The 15,910-nt window shown below is 36.8% G+C and overlaps 1 protein-coding gene across 1 annotated transcript; it reads right to left on the reverse strand.

Annotated features, from left to right (window-relative positions):
- Nucleotides 1-9,937: 9,937 nt before the first annotated feature.
- On the reverse strand, nucleotides 9,938-15,285 carry LOC127158673 (uncharacterized). Its single transcript, XM_051101709.1, has 5 exons — nucleotides 15,212-15,285; nucleotides 13,214-13,540; nucleotides 10,953-11,282; nucleotides 10,451-10,563; nucleotides 9,938-10,224 (listed from the first exon to the last, which is right to left on the reverse strand). Exons 1-4 carry the CDS (start codon nucleotides 15,258-15,260, stop codon nucleotides 10,463-10,465), a joined length of 807 nt encoding a protein of 268 aa, XP_050957666.1. The 5' UTR covers nucleotides 15,261-15,285; the 3' UTR covers nucleotides 9,938-10,224; nucleotides 10,451-10,462.
- Between the last annotated feature and the right edge of the window lie 625 nt (nucleotides 15,286-15,910).

A 15,910-nucleotide genomic window follows, 5' to 3' on the forward strand; every position in this document is an offset into this window, starting at 1 on the left:
GGCGATATGTTATCGTATGCGATATAATGGTAAAAATTTTTCCCACGATAAGAATTCACCTCCAAAATGTTTGAATTTAGCGACAAGAAACCTGATTCGCTGTCAAGGCAACCGTGAGAACGCCCACAAGCAACCTCGTCGCCAGCCCCTGGCTACATGCAGTGACAGAAGTCGCTGCTAGTGTGAACGCAGCTTAGAGATTCCTGAAGCATTGTCAGTATTAGTTCTACTATAAAACATATGTGGAGTTACTGCACAAGGGCGCCCTCCAGCTTCCGAATCAGAAAGAGCTTTATTGCCAAGTGTGTTTCACACACAAAGAATTTGTCTTTATGTTAGGAGCTTCTAGTACAGAAAGTGCAAAAAATTTAATTCACATTCCATTCACATTATGTGTGTACTCAGTAATGCTCACAACACTGTATTTTGGATGAAAATAGGAAAGATAATACTTTTCTTTAAAGAAACAGGATTTCCCTGAATTATCTTCATTCATATTGTTATCGCAATAAATACCAGAAATTATTGTGATAAATTTTTAAACCCATAATCCCATCCCTATTTTTATATATATATATATATATATATATATAGAAACAGCAGCTTATACAGCATTACAGTACTGTGAGCTGGAAACAGCAATGTTCACTGGGGGGGGGGATAAAAATAAACTTCTTTGCCTTTCTCATGTAAATAACGTTAGACTTGGGAACAGCATGTTACTGACATACAGTGTGAGAACTGTCATTCATGTGAACATGACAGAGACCTAAACTATTTCAATATTCTTTTTTTTCTTTTTTTTTTTTTCGAACAGGCCATGATGAAAACAATACTATCAACAATACAGAGTCTGTGGTTCTGAGCTGATGTTTGTGATGGTCAAAAATGCAGTTACATAATTCAGCTTCAGTCTGTCTGTCTGTCAGTGATTTGTGCGATGACAGTGTCATTAAAATACTAATGGTTAGGGAGTCGAGCTTGTAACCGAAAGGTTGCGGGTTCGAGTCCCAGGTCCGGCAGGGATTGAAGGTGGGGGGGGGAAGTGAATAACCAGCATTCTCTACCACACTCAATACCACGACTGAGGTGAGACCCATGAGCAAGGCACTAAACCCTGGCAACTGCTCCCCGGGTGCCGCAGCGATAGCAATATGGTTGCTATCACTGCTCCGGGTGTGTGTGCACTTTGATGGGTTAAATGCAGAGCACAACCCGAGTATGGGTTACCATACTTGGCCACACGTCACGTCCTTTCCTTACCAGCATATACTAGGTGTATAGAAGTAAATAAAAACTAAAAAAAGAAGAGCTGGAAAATAAGAGCAAATAGAAACTAAACATTGTAATGCTGACTACACAAGACTACTTAAAGTGCAAAAGGTATAGCAGACAAAGTACTATAATTACCAGATTCTCCCTCCTTCACTGGGTTTCTCTTCATTTTCTCGTCATCTTTAGGAGCAGAAACACCTGAAACACAAACCAACACCTGACTGGTCTGGAGAGAAAACTTTACAACAAGATAACTAGTCTTGTGATCATAATAAAAGAAAGAAATGTGGGGAAGAAGAAAACACATCCACACACACACACTTTACAAACTCTTTCTTCCCTTTGTCTAATAAGTTAAAATGATCTATATTGTACTTGTAAAACACATAATTCCAGGAGAAGTAAAACCCATTAATCATTAAAAAAAGATGCATTTAAAAAGACAAGGCAAAGAAAAGATGATCAAATTAAATTAAATGGTTAAAACAAACAAAATGATGTGATTAAACATTTAACTTGCTTTTAAACATTCATTACATGACTCACTATTGACAGTAACATTAAAGGTCTTGTCACTGTGGCTGCCACTGCTGGTGATCTCAAGATGATACAGTCCAGTGTCTGTGGTCTTGATGTTCATGATGGTCAGAGATCCAGTTTGTTCATCCAGCTTCAATCTGTCTTTGAATCTCTCAGCACCTTCATTACACTCAACATCTGTACAGATAAAACTAAGATCTCTGTCGATTCGAGCGATGCGAGTGGTTCCAAAATACCATTTTATATCTTTTTGTGGGTGTGTTGTATCATGAGTGGGTAGGGTGACTGAACCTCCCTCCATCACTGACATTGTGACTCCATCAGCACCGGACACACCTTAAGAAGAAATGAACAGTCAATCATAATTCAGTCTGAGATAGGTAGACAGAAATATTCAACAACAAAGCATTAAGAATTTTAACTGTGTGGGCTTTAAAGATATGAACCAATCAGGTAGCAGCCGATAAATAAACCAATCAGAGGCGTGAGAGTAACGCCATTTTCAGACCTGTGGATCATTTTTTTTGCTACAAAACAGGGACTTATATTGCAACAAATGTTATATTTTCTACCTGGTTGGATTCAATTTCACAAAGCAATATTTCAAATCATGCCAAATGTTAAAAGACGAAATCAAGCTGGATTGGTTCATTGGTCTGTTGGGTAAGCTTCTAGAGTTTGCTTTCTTTTAGGTGGTCTCAGACTTTGTTGTCATAAATGATCTATTTCTTTCTTTTTTTTTTCTTTTTTTTTTTATACACAATTCACTTCATAGCATGGGATCATCATCCCAACTGGTGGATTACTGCAGCTTCAATGAAAACATTACAAATGCTTTGGCAATACACTTGAATGCCTTCTATACTTTATTTTTATGCAAATAAAGTACCGTTCTGATTTTATAGTTGTTTACACTATCGTGTTGCAGTGTTAAATTATTTAGCAATATTAAAAAAAAATAAATTGGAGTTGGTGGAATTCAGAGTTGCTTTTGACACGGATGTGAAAATAGTGCTTGAAGACGAGAAAAAAAAAAAACATCCCTACCTGAACACAGTAGTTAATAAGCATAAGCAGCATAATAAGAATTAAGACAATGTTTAAATAAAAAGGCAGCTATTAAACTGTTAGACCAGAGTCTACCATTAATGAAAACAGGACGAATTAAGTTTTAAAACAAAAAGATATTTACCATCCATTATTAAAACTGCAAACATAACAACATGACCCTTTGTATTTCTCTGCTGCTCATTTTAAATATTAAGGAATATTTATTAAAATATTTATTTGTCTGAAAAGTGAGATAAGTCCAGTTCAAGTTTCTGTTCCTGAGCCAAATCCAGTCCAAGAATTCTTTCTTAAGTCAAGTTCAGTCCAAGAATCCTTTCCTGAGTCAAGTCTAGTTCAAGTTTCTGCCCCTAAGCCAGGTCCAGTCCAAGACTTCATTCCTGAACCAAGTTCAGTCCAAGGCTCTGTTTCTGAAATGAGTCCGGTCACTGAATCCAATCTAGACTCCGTTCCACTCTGGCTGCCGATCCAGCTGGATCTACCTAAGCCACCATGTGTTCCACCAGCTTCGTTCAGACTGCCATCTGTCTCATCAGCTCTGCTAACTCCACCATGGCCACCACCTTCAGACCAATCAACTCCACCTCTGGCCTTACTCTGGTCTCTGCCTTCTGCTCCGCTAATTCCACCATGGCCACCACCTTTAGTTCAATCAGCTCTGCCCAAGGCTTCACTCTAGTTCCTGCCCTCTGATCTGCTGATTACCCCATGCCCTCTGCCTTTAGTTCTGTCAGCCTCATCTCTGATACTGATCTGGTCTCGACCTTCTGCTCTGTGGACTCATCTGTGGCCTTCACCCTCTGTTCCACCTCTGCCTCCCGTGCCTCTCCATGGTCCTGACCTCATTCCCTCCCCCATATCTGCCTCTGTGCCACCACCCTCCTGGACTTTGATAGTGTAGGGCGTCTGGAATCCGCCCTTAGAGGGGGGGCTATGTCATGCCCGGTTGCCTGCACCACTGTGAGGCACTAGAGGGCGTTCCTGTGTGATTTTGTTTTCCTGCCTGTTGTTTTGGTCATGGACTTCATTTCCCATCATGCTGTGTTTTTTATTAGTGTATACCTAGTTCAGCTGTGTTCCATATCCTGTTTGGTCCTGTGTGTGTATATTAAGCCCCAGTCTGCCATTGTCTGTTGTGAGTTGTTGATAAATGTTACCTCCTGTGTTTCTTGTTTTCCCTGCTTGGTTTTGTCATCTATTTTGGACATATATCTCTGTGGATTATCATTAAAGGACCTTCAACTGCGTTTGGACCTGCTGCCTGTTGCCTGCTTGTGCTACCAAGTAATAAGTTGATATGATTCTTTAGGGTCTTAATAAAAAGTCTCTAATATACTTTGATTAAAAATTCTCAATGGTTTTGTAAAACAGCACCCTTTTTTACCTTGTCAAAATGAGCTCAGCAAAAATCATCTCATTCTAAGGGGTTGTTCCTTTAAATGTTAATGAGCTCTGCTCGCCCCGCCCCTCTCTACTTTCTGTAGAAAAAAAAGTGTTGTTTACATTAGCCGCATCTAGCTGCTAAACTTCCTAACTACCACGTTATAAGGAAAGACGATCGCAAAGATTCATAAAAAAAACCCTTATACTCACTTCTGCTGTAAGTGAAGCTGAATCATGAATGATTCGCGCGAACATAGACGGATATATGTAGATCAGGAGGCGCATTACCTTCTCAAACAAACGTAATCTACTTCATCTTCAGCGGCTCAGATGTCGGGAGTAAATGACGACCACTACGTTCATTATTACATCCAGCAACACAACACCTCAATCGCTCAATCGGAGATATTCTTGTATAACTTACATCCCTTTTCCAGCATCGAAACAAAGAGGGCGGACTGTTACAGCTGATTCAAGGTAAATCGCTCATGTCAATCAACTATCATGGGAGCGGCCTCTGCGGGTGTGACGCAACAACGACAGGCATCTGAGAATGGCTTGATTTGAAAAAGGGGATATTATTTTTACAGATTAATTAAAAACCGCTGCATGGATTTTTATCATTTTAGGGTAGATTTGTACATACACTGCCAACACACATTAATGTTCACACAGCATGAAAAAGTGAACTTAGCATCTGATCACCTCTTTAAAACTTTGCAGATGTTTCTGATTATTCTAATGCTGAAATGTATATTTTTTTTTCCATCATAAACAAACCATTTTTTTTTTTTTGCAGAATTTCATGTCTGAAATAAGCGTTTAATAAAGTGTAGTCACCAAAGTGGTCAAATAGCATTATAATTAAATAGACCATTCTCAGTAGGTTCCCAGAACGTTCCCCTAACCTACAGGGAACATTCTATTTATGTTAAAAAAAACTTTCCTGGCTAACCAATAGGGAACGTTCTATTTTATGTTCCTAGAAGTTTCCCTGAAAGTTCTCCTAACCTCTTCACTCTGATACTCTTTACTTTGCTGTACGTCAGCACTACCATGTCCCGTAGTAAGCAGCATGGAAGACGGACGATGTGGACCTCAATAAGCACTACAAACTATGTTTTGTTTTAAACTATTGTTTAATCCTTACAGATAATCAGAGATTGATTAAATGAGATTGCATATGTATTCGTATTCGTTAATATGTAAGATTAAAAGTACCATATAATAACCCAGATTTTATGTTTATTAAAGCACCAAATAACACTGACTTCAACAAAATACTGGATTTTAAAAATGTGAATTTTATTTTTACAGACATTAAAAACGAATAACATTTATTTGACTTTAATTGGGATATTACATTCGTTTCTCACCACTGAATTAACGATAATGTGCTTCTCTCTTTTGGTCAGTACACAAAAACTTCTCCGTTAACGTATTGTTCAAATTTCCCTGAAATCACAATATTTACTCTCGTGTGTGTGTGTGTGTGTGTGTATATATATATATATCAACGAATGTTAGTCAGTCAGTAAAACAAAATGATCTTTAATTTTTAAATTACGTGAGTGCGCGGCTTTCTCTAGAAGACAGGAGAAAGTGCATCCTGGAGAAGCACGTGCAGATTAGAGACGCGCAGTAAAGAAATATACAAACAAACCCAGTGTTTATGATATGATTTTCTGACTACGTTTAACTTTGGCTTAATTTTAGCTATTGGAAAAAAAAATTGGAATTATCGCTATTTGTTATTTATCGCTATTTATATGTTATTTAATTAGCATTAGAATAATCAGAAACATCTGCAAAGTTTTAATTAGATTACGTGGTTATGACAACTAAAAATAATCTGCAGGGAACGTTCTAAGTTATTAAAAAGAGAACCTACAGGGAACGTTCCTAGAACAAAAAATAACCAAACGGGACTGTGTTTGCCGGGTATACGCTGCTCTAGTTTCTGTTCCTTTACACCCTTTAGAAACGTGTCTAAAACATGTCATCTTCACTCCTCAGTGAAGCAACTGGATGTCCGTCAAGTGCAAAGTGACAACCATTGACAAAGGAACAGAGCTCGTAACAAATACAAGTCTTACCAAACAGGACCAAAATACAGAACTGCCACAAAATGTTCATTTTCACCGCAGTTTGCCTGGGAGAAAAGAAAAAAAAAATTAAATGAGGTGGAAAAAAAAATAAATAAATAAATCAATGGAACAAAAAAAAAAAAACAAAAAAAAACTTTAGGTTTTGTGCCACTGCAGCCAAGTTTACTAAAACAAAGGTAACATACTGGATTTGTTTGACTTTAAGCGGCGCTGCAGACTGATCAGGGTATGTCATATACACCGTATGACATGGAGAGACTTTTGGACTGTTAGATTTTAGGAGCCGAGTTCTACCTGTGCACGCACTGTTTTAACGAACAATCGATTTAAATATTTTTTATGGTTCATTTTTTTTTTTTCTCCTGAAATTAAGCCTTGTGCAGCGTAAAGGGCGTATATTTATGTCTATCTGAGTTAGTTTGGGCTCAAAACATAACAGGCACAAAGACTTTAATTGGTTAGAAACCGAATGTCTAAAATTAAAACTAAATTTACCGCAATGAGGACAGAAGCTCCCATCCTCAGGAAGTGTCAGGCGCGACTGTCAAATCTGGATGTTGAAAGTCATATCTGGGCATGTTTGCATGGTACTGACGCATATAACACTACTACGATCATTTATCACAAGTGTAAATAAAAATAGACTTACTTTGTGGTTAGTGGTAACACACTAATCTGCAGCAATTACCACGAACAAACCCGTGGCGCGAACAGCTGACCACGCCGAAGCTCAGAAACTACCACGCCCGCTTCCGTAACTACGAAACCGCGGGCTCATAATACAAGTCCTTCTTGCAGGAACCTTTAATACAACAACAAAATTCCGCGAGAGACTCTCGCGTACATGTCATACATCTGTCTGCAGCGCCGCTTCAAGTCAAACACTGCGTCCCAATGTTCATACTATCCATTCTAAATAGTATATGAGAATAACTGTGTCCCAAAGCAGATGGTCAATATGCCACGTACTTATTTTATTTCTAATATGGTAGGAAGTTTAAACGAAATGAAATGTGGTGAATGTTAACTGTGACAAGATGATTTTGATGAACTTTCATTTGGGTGCTTTCCTCTTCCAGTCTCCATGGAAATCCATGTTAAAACAGGGTTTAAAAGATCAACTGAATTAAATAAATGGAAACTTTTTCAAACTAAATATAAAAATGTGGTTAAGCTGTGCTGTCATTCGCTGCTGCAGTAACAGCAATACATTTTATGAATTCCTGTAAAGTAATTCTTATGCGCACTAGTAAATCTGTCTGTGTCCGGTGCTGTATGACCTGCATAACCAATAATAAAAGAAAACAAACATGGCTTAAAGTGGAACGATGTACAATGACACTATAATTGGCAAGACGTACTTGGAGCTTTTTTGAGGTGGTCGGTGTTTTGTCTGTGACCTTTTCAACCAATTTATTGCCTTTGCCATTCAGATATTTTTTTTTTTGGCCTACCACATCTTTCCTTCAAAAGGACTGTACCTGTGGCCTAACTATATTTCTGACTATGGAGATAGTGACTTTTAACCTTTGTGGTAACTTTTTTGTATCTTTCTCCTAATTCCTATTGACAAATTATACTATAGTGTTTAGGTAATTAGGGAGTTGTTTTGAGGTTCCCATGATGCTGCTTTCCCATAGAGATCAAGGAGCAGCACAACTACCTTAAATATCGTCTTTCCTGATTGGTAGCACATGTGCTTGCAGAGTTTAGGTTCACTGAGTTAATCAAATTAATTTGCAATTAATCACCATTTTACGAGTTCACCTGCCCATCCAGTCCTGATGGGCAATGGTAAAACAAACTTGGCATGCTGTCCTTAATGGAGGCTCAAACCCGAGGCTCGGCTTGAGCGCAGAGCTCAACCCCCCATTGCGTTATTACCCTAGAGGGAGAATAATAGAAAAAGAGGAGGGGAAGGGGAGGTGGAGGCATGCCGGAAGAACTGAGGCTGGGACAGTGCAATAAGAGCTGCTTATATAGGCTCGTAATGATGATTGACAGGACTGAATGATTAGGCTCTTCCCGAACCTACGTTTGGAACTTCATTCATGAGAGGGTGCCGAAACTTTTGCACAATGTATTTTTCACTTTTGATTTTATTTCACACATCCTGATACACTAAGAATTTTGATCTGAAAAACATCACATTATTTAGCTTTCTCTAGGGAAATTGTTCTGGTCCTTAGCTGGTTTATGCTGGTCACGTTGCTGGTCAAGGACCAGCATAAACCAGCAAAGGACCAGCTTAAACCAGCATTAAAACATACCTAACCAGCAAATGGTCCATACATTAAGAATAACAAAGGAACAGCATTTCTCAGGAACTTCTTGTAGATTACAGGATCCCCAGCGGGGGGGTCCTGACAGTATCTATTGTTTCTAGCCATTTGTCTTTAGGTATATAGTTCTGTCTTAAAGACAAAACTACGGGAGAAGCTAGGGAGAAGCTATGCAGAAGCTATAGAGAACTTAGGAAGAAACTAGGAAGAAGCTTCGGACCCTTACACGGGTTAAGATCTAGAAGACGGCTATGCTACATGACTTTCTCCAATAAACTCTTTCCCCCTGAACTTTGGTCAAGCTTACTTATTTTATGTATTAGAGAAATCTAATACATATGGCGAGCCACCCAAACCACTTGTCAACCAAATACAGCAAAATCTAACACAGCTTTACTGTGAAATAAAGTATGTAATACAAGTACAGAATTCACCACTGCTGGTCAAAAACATTACTGTGTCAGCTAAAGGAAAAACATACAGTTAAGAATAATAACAGTTATCTAAGACTGCTCTGTTCTGAGACAGTTCAGTTTGGTTAAAATTTTGGCCAATTTTTAATAACTTTACAATTGTAGTGACAAGATCTAACAGCAGGAGCTGACTGATCATGTTAGCTTGTCATTAAACAGAGTGCATAGAGCGCCATCTAGTGTCCAAAATAAGACTACTACTTCAATAGAAATAACATCCCATTGACTAGGGTGCAATATAACAAGAACTCAGAGCAGCCAAAGCACAAGTACTTCTAAATAGGTGATACATATCTGAGCTTTCAAATGTGATTTTTAAATGAATTTTGAACTGAAGAGAAGGAGATGAAGCGATGATGATAAAAATTTAGTTTATTAAATAAACTTAGTTGTGTATGTTACAGTGTTCAGACTTAACACTAGTGCAACAAATATTGATTGCTTAATATATTGATCTATCTATCTGACACAATTAAATAACAAGTGAAATAAACCAAATGCTTAATGATAGAAATAATGCATTTATAATTTTAGGAAATTAAAAGCTACACAGCAATACACAGGTTATTGGTACTGATAATCAATTTGACCAACTCAAAGTAAATGAGTGATTCATTTAGAATCTAAAAATATTTAGATCTAACTGAATATACACAGAGATCGAAAGAAAGAAAGTGCTGCAGAAGTGGAAAAAAGCAAATTTAGTATTTTAGTAAATTTAGTATACTCAGTATATTCTAAATGTAACTGAAATATAAACATGCAACAGATAAAGTGCAAATAAATAAATCTATTTTGGGTGTTTGGGTGTTTGTGTTCCACTGGTCTGAAAGAAGACTCTCAAAGTTGACCAGTGAAGCAAAATCTCAGAATTGACCAGTGCATCAAGCAAATGGTTTTGCTGGTAAAAGCATTCAAGAAAAAAAGAAAAGAAGAGAAAAACGAAAAACCATAAGCTTACAAGCTGGAGTCAGATATATACACACACACACAATTATGTGTAAACGTTTAACAGCAGGGAGCGGATAACAGGCAACGTGTCTAGTGGTTTTGGGGCTTTGTATCCCAATCTCCCTCGCTGGCAGTGACACTATTCTATAAACAAGTAGAGAACACAATAATTACATGACATAATAATCACACTGGACAATCACAACAAAGCTGAACATGCTTCAAAAACAGAACTACAACAGACAGAAATGGAGAAAACACCTGAAATGGACAGATGATGTGAAAGACTGAACGATCTACATCTTTTAAAGAGTTTCACACACTAATTATCTTTTTTTTTTTTTTTTTTTTACCATATAAACATACTAACCTCTTCTTCCTGCTAGGTGTTTGCAATAGTAACAGTAACAGTAGCTGCAGCTACAGGCACTAGAACAACGGCAGCACATATTCCTGCTACAGTAGCTGTAGACAAACTAAAAGCTGTAATGATAAACACAGGTAGTAAATAAAAGTAGGGTAATCCATCCAGTATTTACCAATATCCCATTACTTACTTTTTTCTACTTTTGCCATCAATTGTTTAAAATTGATTTAAATAATAAATTGTGTTATCTAGATTATTTGTTTTTAGAAACAGCAGCTCATGCAACATTAACAGCACTGTGAGCTCATCTGGAAACAGCAGTTTACTGGAAAAAGGCATCATTTTCAGCTTTTCTCCATGTAAATAACACTAGCATTGTGCAGATATTTGTGTGACTGACAATAAACATCACAGCTCACATTTTCAAGTAGACCACAATAAAAATAAATTATATTGAACTGCTCTAAAATTAAAGTGAAAAGGCACTAAATTATTCTATACTCACCAATGACAGTTAATACAATTGGTGTTCTGCTAATACTGAAGCTGCTGCTGGTGATCTGTAGATGATATAATCCAGAGTCTGTGGTTCTTGTGTTTATGATGGTCAGAGATCCATTTTGATTCAGCTTCAGTCTGTCTCTAAATCTCTCTTCACACTGTTCATCTTTAAAGATCGTACTCTGGTCTCCAGTGATTTCAGCAAAGGGACATTTATTAAAATACCACATCAGCAAATCATTTGGGATGTTTATTGCTCCAGTATTTAAAGTGACAGACTCTCCTTCCATCACTGACTTCCTTTTCATTTTATCTTGCTTAACAGGAGAAACCTCTGAAACACAAACCAACAGCTGCTGGAGGAGAATCTACTGGTCATAAGAAAGACTTTCAGGCTAAAATGCAAAATTTGTCCACATTTTGTACTCATAAAACATACTTTCTGAAAAGCTAAAACCCAATAATTATGAAATAAATGCATTTAACCCCTTAAGTGCCACATGCCCACCGGTGGGCCTGTTGCCACTTTCTTTCGTTGTCTTTTTTCTCCATCACATATTTTAGAAATCATTAAAAATTATATATCATTCAAAAGCTTAAAACCTCATTAAAACCATTTTAAAGCCGGATATTGCGTTACCAAGGAAATGATACTTTAAATCTTTTAGTGGTCTCCTCCTCCTAAGTGGGTGGTGTCAAGTGTCATATTACAATATGTATTACTGTCTTTTAGAATCAAAACATTTTATAATCTTGACAAAATACATATCTTCTGAAAGGTCTGAGTCTCAGGATCCCATATTTGGTTATTTTATGACAGAAATGATATTTAGAGAAACACTTACAGGGTTAAACAGATTATAAGAAAAGATGATCGTGGATTAATTAAGAAACCGTTATCTTTACCAAAATATAACTGCCAAAACTAATGGATCACCAACTGGAAAATAATAGTTTCAAATCATTCTGCTCTGTTTATTGATGCAGGTATGCTGCCCTGCAAAGGCAAAAGACAAAAGACCTTAACTTGGATTTTGGTCAAAAATGAGTTATTGATATTGTTGGGACATTCAAGACATCCTTTATCATGTGTATAAGTATTTTGAGTCAATTTAGTTGTTTTTCCAAGAAAATAATGAATTGTCTTAACCGTAACTTCAAAAACCCCTGGAGAAACCAAGGCAGAGCACCTTATAACACCAGTTACCCCTCTTTGACTTTGTTTGGAATGTTCAAATTGAGTTAGGGGGGTTCTGCCTTTGTTTAGCCACGCGTCAGTATAAAATTACAATGCTGACTCTGAGTTATATGGTGTTTTGCCTTTGCTTTACTGTCCATTAAAGTCTGCTGCATTTTAATTACAGTGTAACTTGTATACTTTCATACATCTGATCTGTTACTGAAGCATTAGACAAACGAATTGGATAGACAGCGATCGGCCAGAGAGCACCATATAATAATGCACTGTAAAGAGATATTTTGGCAACAATATGTAAATGTGAATAATCTTTAAAGATTTTTTTTTTTTTTTTTTAATTTTTATAATGCAGATTATTCAGCAGGCTGTCACTGCTAGTTGGACGCGTGTGGAATCGAATGCAGTAGCATGTAGCATGATCAATTATAAAATCAGTAGGCTACGAACAGTTTGCAATTAAATCCATATCCTACCTTTTCTTGTAACCCGATAAAATCAATTCACAAGCATTCTGGCCATTCCTGCTTGCTGGCATTCACATCAATCCAAGTCATTCTTTTAGGTTAGGCTATTTCATTCAAGTCAATATAAAAACTATTATGCTATGTCTAGCGTTCTCTTACGTTATGGAGCATAGCAAACTGTGGTACGAGTACCAGTAGTGGTACTCAGGCTCCCTCTAGTGGTACACGGAGGAAGTTACCGCATTTTGCCTTGGTGTGACTTCTCACTTTTTGCAGACACATGCAAAGGTAGAGTACGCTAACTTCGAAATAGGGGTAAAAATCAAGTTTGAGCTCACAGTTTTTTAAATATAGATACGTTTCTTTGCTAAAACATCTAACTGCCAAATTTCCAGTGTCCTACCTGTAATTAATTTGTCTTGACAAATAAAAAACTTTAAAGTCATTTTTCTCATATTCACACTCTAGCGAGTTGAGGTCTTTTGCCTTTGTAGGGCAGTATGGGTAACGAGAAAACTGCCCTTAATGTCACTGTTATATCAAGTACAGTTATGCGAGTTAAACACATATAAACTGGTTTTAAACATTCATTAAATGACTCACCATAGACATTAACATTGAATATATGTTCACTGTGGCTCCCACTGTTGATGATCTCTAAGATATAGAGTCCAGAGTCTGTTGATCTGATGTTCATGATGGTCAGAGATCCAGTCTGATGGTCCTGCTTCAGTCTGTCTTTCAATCTCTGCGCACACTGAACATTTGTACAGATCTCACTCTGATGTCCATTGATTTGAACAATTTGAAAGTCATTAAGATACCATTTAATTGTTTCTTGTTGGTTTGTTTTAACATCAGTGTTTAAAGTGACTGAATCTCCCTCCATCACTGGCACTAACACTTCATCTGCACCAACCCCGAAAACACCTGGAGAAAAAAATAACAGTTAATCATAATTCAACCTCAGCAAGTTAGACAACTATACAACAACAAAGCTGTGAATATGCTAGTGTGAGCTTTAGAGATGTGAACCAATCAGGTAGCATTTTCCCCCTGAGCAAACCAATTGGAAGCAGGAGAGTCAATTTCACAGTAAATTAAACATGTAGATTGTGTGCTTTGTTCCAAAACAGGGACTTAAATTGTTACAAATGTTTCATTAAGTCACACCACACACACTGTTATCCGCTGGACTCAAAGTTCAAACAACAGCACACAACACGTTTACTAGAGCAGATGCATTTACTCGCTGATGAATCATGTGACCACTAAACAGTGTGCATGCACTGTGAAGTGCTTGAATTCGGCAAAGAACACAAAAGAAAGCTGATACTGATAACAATACAGATACTTTTCTTTTAAAAGCGTGCATTTGAATGAACTAATTAAACTTTGAAAATGAACATAACTAATGTTCATATGACTAAATATTGCATTCACCATTGCTACTAAATATTACATTCACCAAACACTTAATGTGAATACTATTTAAAGACAATCAGAAAAGCCCAGAATGCACATTAAGCTTTTTTCTTCCATCTAAAACAGTTACAAAGAAAACACTTAATGTGATTTAATGCATTAAGAAAGTAATAATAAAAGACCAAACACAGGATATACCTTACAGCAGATGAACCCAGAACTGCTGGTTTACAAATGTACAATTTTCAGATTCTATGTATAAATGTGTCAGTTATGATGGATAATGTATAGTTATGAAAGCCTCTTTATTGTCCAGCATAAATAACACATTTATACATAGAATCTGAAAATTGTACATTAGCAAACTGCACACCTGTGAATAACATATCTGTACATTAATTTAAACATGTATGTTTTTCCCTCTATATTTTACTATGTAAAGTACATTATTTCATTTAGTTTTTCTTATATTTATGCTATATTTTATCTCTACTGTGTAATTCTGCACTATCATGTATTTTTGTCTGTACTTTCTTCTGCACTGGTTCCTTTTCCTTTTTAAATTCCAAATTCCTCTTTCTGACTTCTGAATTCAATATACAAAGCAACACGCGGAATTACATGTTAAGTGTTTTCCTCTTATTGAAAAACATACAGACATACATACATAGATTATTGTGGCGTAATGGAATAAGACGTAATGGTTGTGATATAAAAGACCAAATTCTTTATGTATGTGAAGGAATTCCCTCCTGCCCCCCTTTTTTTATGTATACATTGCATAAATGCTGTTATTGCCACATTAACGATTCCATCAGCCATTCCATCACTCATTCACTGCAGCAAAAAGTATCTGTTTGTGTTTGGCGCTGTTGGTCACATGATGGTATGACGAAACACAGTAAAGCAGGAAGGAGATGAGAAGCAACACGTGCGTACAAGATTTGAAAAGACCGGTGTACAGACACATGTGTCTACACTTTGAGGAAGCAGGAGTAATGTACTAACCATAGAGAGTAGATAACAGTAAAATAACAAGTATCGATCTCATTAGGCTGGTATCGATCCGATACCCATACCAATACCATTACCAACTTTGGCATCGATACTATCAATATTAGTATCGCTAACTCATAAATAGAACAGTAATTATATTGCAACAAATACATGTCTTACCAAGCACCTCCCAAACACCCACTAACTTCCACAAAACGTCATCATTCATTTTTTACCACTGTTACTGCTGCCACTATTCTTCTTCTTCTTCTTGATGTTTTATTGGCAGATGGCATACAACTTTCAGGTGTATTACCACCACCTACTGATTAGGAGTGTGGGTCAGGATCATACAATATTTGAAATCACAATATTTTCCCTTTAAATACTGCTTTAACGATTGAAAGTTTTAATCACTTAATTTTTTCCCCAAAAAAATGTTTATCAAATCAAATTTCTCTTTATTTGTCTTGAGATCAGCAATCAATCTTTTCCTTTCTTTGTTGTATCTTGGACATTTCACTATGTTCTACATTTTACTCTTCAAAGTCAAAGTCAAAGTCAGCTTTATTGTCAATTCTGCCACATGTACAGGACATACAGAGAATTGAAATTATGTTACTCTCAAACCCTAGGTGCAAACAGATCATATTAAATAATATTAAATACAAAAGGTAAGTACAGATAAATACAAAAATTTACATGTAGTAACACCACAACACAACAACAACAACAACAACAGCAATATACAAGTAAAGACACATGTGCAAAACCAAACAGAGTAGTGCAAATGCAACAGTATGCAACTGGAGCTTATAAACACGATAATGTGACAGAGAGCAGTCTCATAACTGACAGAGGTAGGAGGTAGGAATGAGT

Source organism: Labeo rohita, unplaced genomic scaffold (genome assembly GCF_022985175.1).
Source record: "Labeo rohita strain BAU-BD-2019 unplaced genomic scaffold, IGBB_LRoh.1.0 scaffold_1630, whole genome shotgun sequence".
In the NCBI taxonomy this organism is placed as follows: Eukaryota; Metazoa; Chordata; class Actinopteri; order Cypriniformes; family Cyprinidae; genus Labeo; species Labeo rohita.

Bases quoted from the DNA above. Each gene is read 5' to 3' on its own strand.
- LOC127158673 (XM_051101709.1), bottom strand. From the start codon at position 15,260: ATGAATGATGACGTTTTGTGGAAGTTAGTGGGTGTTTGGGAGGTGCTT. The intron at 13,541-15,211 runs GTAAGACATGTA...TTTTTTCTCCAG, and splicing joins GGGTGTTTGGGAGGTGCTTG to GTGTTTTCGGGGTTGGTGCA. The intron at 10,564-10,952 runs GTGAGTATAGAA...TTATCATTACAG, and splicing joins AATTGTATTAACTGTCATTG to CTTTTAGTTTGTCTACAGCT.